Here is a 3659-nt window from a genome sequence, read left to right on the forward strand (position 1 = left end):
TTCAAACAAACAACCTTTCAGGTTACTGTCCCAACGCTCTAAACGCTAGGTTACCTACCACCTGATGTGTTTCTGACAGTTTTGATTAGAGAAAACATGCAGGACTGGTGTAGATTAGCTGTAAAACATGATGAATGTTAACAGTGGTAAAGACTTGTTTACAGTTTTATTATATGTTATCACATGTTTATTGTATTTTAAAATGTACCCTAGAGTGTGTATTTCCATAACGATCTTTATTTTGTCATATGTTATGCACCAGCTCATATTCATTGCACTGTACATGGAGTGTGTTACTACAAAGAACAACACATTGCAATGGACAGGAGATTGCACTCCTTCCAATTATGAGATGCTTAATGGGTTAACCAATGACAAACAAGAGAGAAGCAGAATCAGTCACTTTCAACCCCTGACTGTTTTAAACTTTGCTTTATTCATTCCAGATATAGCTTATTTTTCAATCGTATATATATATATATATATATATATATATATATATATATATATATATATATATATATATATTTTTTTTTTTTTAAATAACAACACAGTATTTTATATGATGAATCCTTGCCTGGACATTCAACACATGCTGTAGTTGAGTTTCTTGGTTTGAGAGAGGCAGAGATTCTGAACACTATTTCATAAATTACTGAATATGTGCTCTTTGACAAAGGTGAAATGACATCCATATAGATTTCAGACCCTTGAGGTGTAAACAGACATGCGTTTGTTTAAATACATAAAGACTTGAAAACTCCATTGATTTGTGTAGTAGTATTGTATTTAGTGACAGTTGGTTTGGATAGAAAGGGATGGGTTGTGTAGCTGGAGTGCCTGTTCAGTAGATTTCTAAGGAGATCATTGCAGTCAGTGTCTGGAGTTGGTCATCTCTCATGTGTTCATCAGCATTATCAATCCCACACTTCTAGACTGCAGTAGAAACCCACCTCTCCATTGAAACACCTCCAAACTTTATTGGGGACACTGAGCTTGAAGTTACACAGAGGTGACAATGCTGTTATCTCTGAATTGTCTTCACACTGTAGGCTGTGGCAAATACATAACTTGATTTTCCCTTTAGCAGTTCATCAGCATCTGTTATCTTCCGACAGTATTTCAATGTGTTCATATGCATGGTGTACAGTAGATAGTGGTTTGGATTATAATACAAATATTGTTCATACCTGAAATATATCTATACAAATATTTTGTGACTGCTTTATGTGAAAAGGTTAACTACATTGATACATCACCATCTTGATGAGAGGAATCCAAAAAGTCCTCAAGGCAACAAACTATGGTCCCTCAGGTGTGACTACAACATTCACAAACACTCACAAGCATATTATACTGTGATATGACTTTCCATTGACTGTTGAGTGCTATTCAAGTTTCATGCACATATTTTCATACGTTAACATGCTGAATACTGTATATGAAGTACGCTCAAAACTCAAAATCTATATAAAACAAAAGTATACTGCCTTAAAGAATATGATCAACTACATAGTTTGAGAACTTGTTCAACTTCATTGACCCCATGACCCGACCCCTGGCCCCCAACACAGGAGATTCATCTCTGCCTAGCAAACTTTCCATTACTGTAATCATACTTTCAATTCTGTATCAACAACATTGCAAACATATTAAATTGTGTTCAGATATTAAATATTAAATATTAAATATTACAGTCCTCAACAACAGCATTCAGTGCAGGTTTGCTTATACTCACTGTAAAATGTAATTGATTGGCAAAGTTGTCGTTTTGCTGGCCTTGAGTCACAATATTGGGATGAGATTTTTATGCAGGTGATACCAGACCGAGCAGCTTCCCCCTGAGCTTGGTTGTGATGGTGTAGTGTAGGGGCTTCAGTGTGAGCCCATAGGAACAGTCAAGGGTCAGGGCCTCTGATGGGTTGCTCTCAAAGGTACACTGGTGAAACAAGATGGCTGTAAATAAAAATATTTCCACCTTGGCAATCTGGTTGCCAATACATCGCCTCTTACCAGTGGAGAAGATCATGACGCTGTTAGTTAGGTCCTTGTCAAGGGCACCATTTTCATAGAGGAACCGTGAGGGGTCAAAGAGATGTGGGTCCTTCCACTTTAAAGGGTTGTGGTTGACGGACCACTGGTTGATGAAGACCACTGTGTCTTTGGGGATGTGGAAGCCTTCGATGGTGACATCTGAGGTGGTGGAGTGTGGGATGGTGAGGGGTACAAAGCTGGTATAGCGCATGGTCTCATATATAACGGCATCTAGGTAAGCCAGGCTGGCTTTGTCCTCAATACAGGGCAGCCTGTCACGGCCTACCACTTTGTCAATCTGCTCCTGCAGCTTGGTTTGAATGTTGGGGTATTTGATCAAAAGCAGCAGAATCCATTGTAAAACGGTTGACATTGTGTCTTGGCCGGCTCCAATGAGGTCTGTGACTGTTCCTTCAACAAAGTCTTCAGCCAGTCCACTGTCCTTTCTGTGCTCAATCGCGTTAATGATAGCATCACTCATGTCACGCGTCACGTCAGGGTTGAAGGTTTCTCTGTGCTGCATCACTTTATCTTTCACAAAGGCAAAAAACTCTTCATTTATATGTTTGAAATCCTGGTAGACGCTGCGGACAGGATTTGGGAAATTCTGAAGCCAGGGCATGACATCCACTAAGCTGCCAGCCCCCACCGTCTCTCCAAACTTGTCCATTCTGCCTAGGAGAGTTCTAAACTCAATGTCATCATGGCCATAACGTTTTCCAAAGCACAGTGCACATATTACATTTGCAGCAGCTACTGTAAATTCATGAGAGGGATTAAAATATTGTTCATCTGCACTCATTCTCAGAAATACCTGCACAAGATCCATACATTCTCCCAAAACGTGCTGCTCAAATGCTTTCTTGGTCTGGCTGTTGGCAGAGGAAAAAGCTCTAATGGTAGATTGTGCAATTCTCCTGTGCATTTTCCACTGTTTGCTGTAGTTAGTGAATGTCAAGCTCCTGCCTCCTGAAATCATCCGAAAAGACACAAAGTTTGGTCTGCCTGCAAACTCTGTGCTGTGTTGAACCAAGGCTTCTCGTATTGCTGTGTCTCCATTGAGCACCACTATGTTGTTGCAGCCCAGTCGTATCTGATACACGTTGCCGTACTTCTTTGCCAGCTTGGAGAAGGTGATATGAGGCATCTTCCCCAGCTGCATGGCATTGCCCACCACCGGCCAGGCAAAGGGTCCTGGCAGCCTTCTCTTGAGTCTGAGATTCCTGACCCACAGACAGGCTTCTAGACAGAAGAGGAAAACAAAGGAGGCAACCAGAGCTGGCTGGACCTGTCCACTCCACTCCCTGATGATGCTGCTGCCCTTCACCCCAAACTCTGTGTCCAGCAGTGCCATGGCTATGGATTATCGGAACACCTATTCCTGGAGACAGATATTGTGAATGGAAAAAAACACTACAAAAAAGTTCACAGCTTTAGTCCAGCACTCACTTTTTTTGTAAAAATCAAAAATAGAATAATAATGTTCAAAAGGGATTTTGTGATGTACAATGAAATGAATTAATCAATTAAACAAGTTCAGTTAGTTTAAAGTCCCAAGTATCCTTCTGAGACCATGGTGACAGTCTCAGTACATTTTGGGAAGCTTGGTGAGTTATGGTGAAGTT

General features: G+C 40.6%; 1 protein-coding gene across 1 annotated transcript; it reads right to left on the minus strand.

The window, feature by feature from the left end:
- Nucleotides 1–1807: 1807 nt before the first annotated feature.
- On the minus strand, nucleotides 1808–3388 carry LOC311102727 (cytochrome P450 1B1-like; the record flags this gene model as incomplete). The annotated part of the gene is made up of 1 exon (XM_084144101.1): nucleotides 1808–3388. The coding sequence occupies one exon, from the start codon at nucleotides 3386–3388 to the stop codon at nucleotides 1808–1810; it is 1581 nt and encodes a 526-aa protein (XP_084000227.1).
- Nucleotides 3389–3659: the final 271 nt, after the last annotated feature.

This window comes from Coregonus lavaretus, assembly GCF_964263955.1.
Source record: "Coregonus lavaretus genome assembly, chromosome: 27".
Classification (NCBI taxonomy): Eukaryota; Metazoa; Chordata; class Actinopteri; order Salmoniformes; family Salmonidae; genus Coregonus; species Coregonus lavaretus.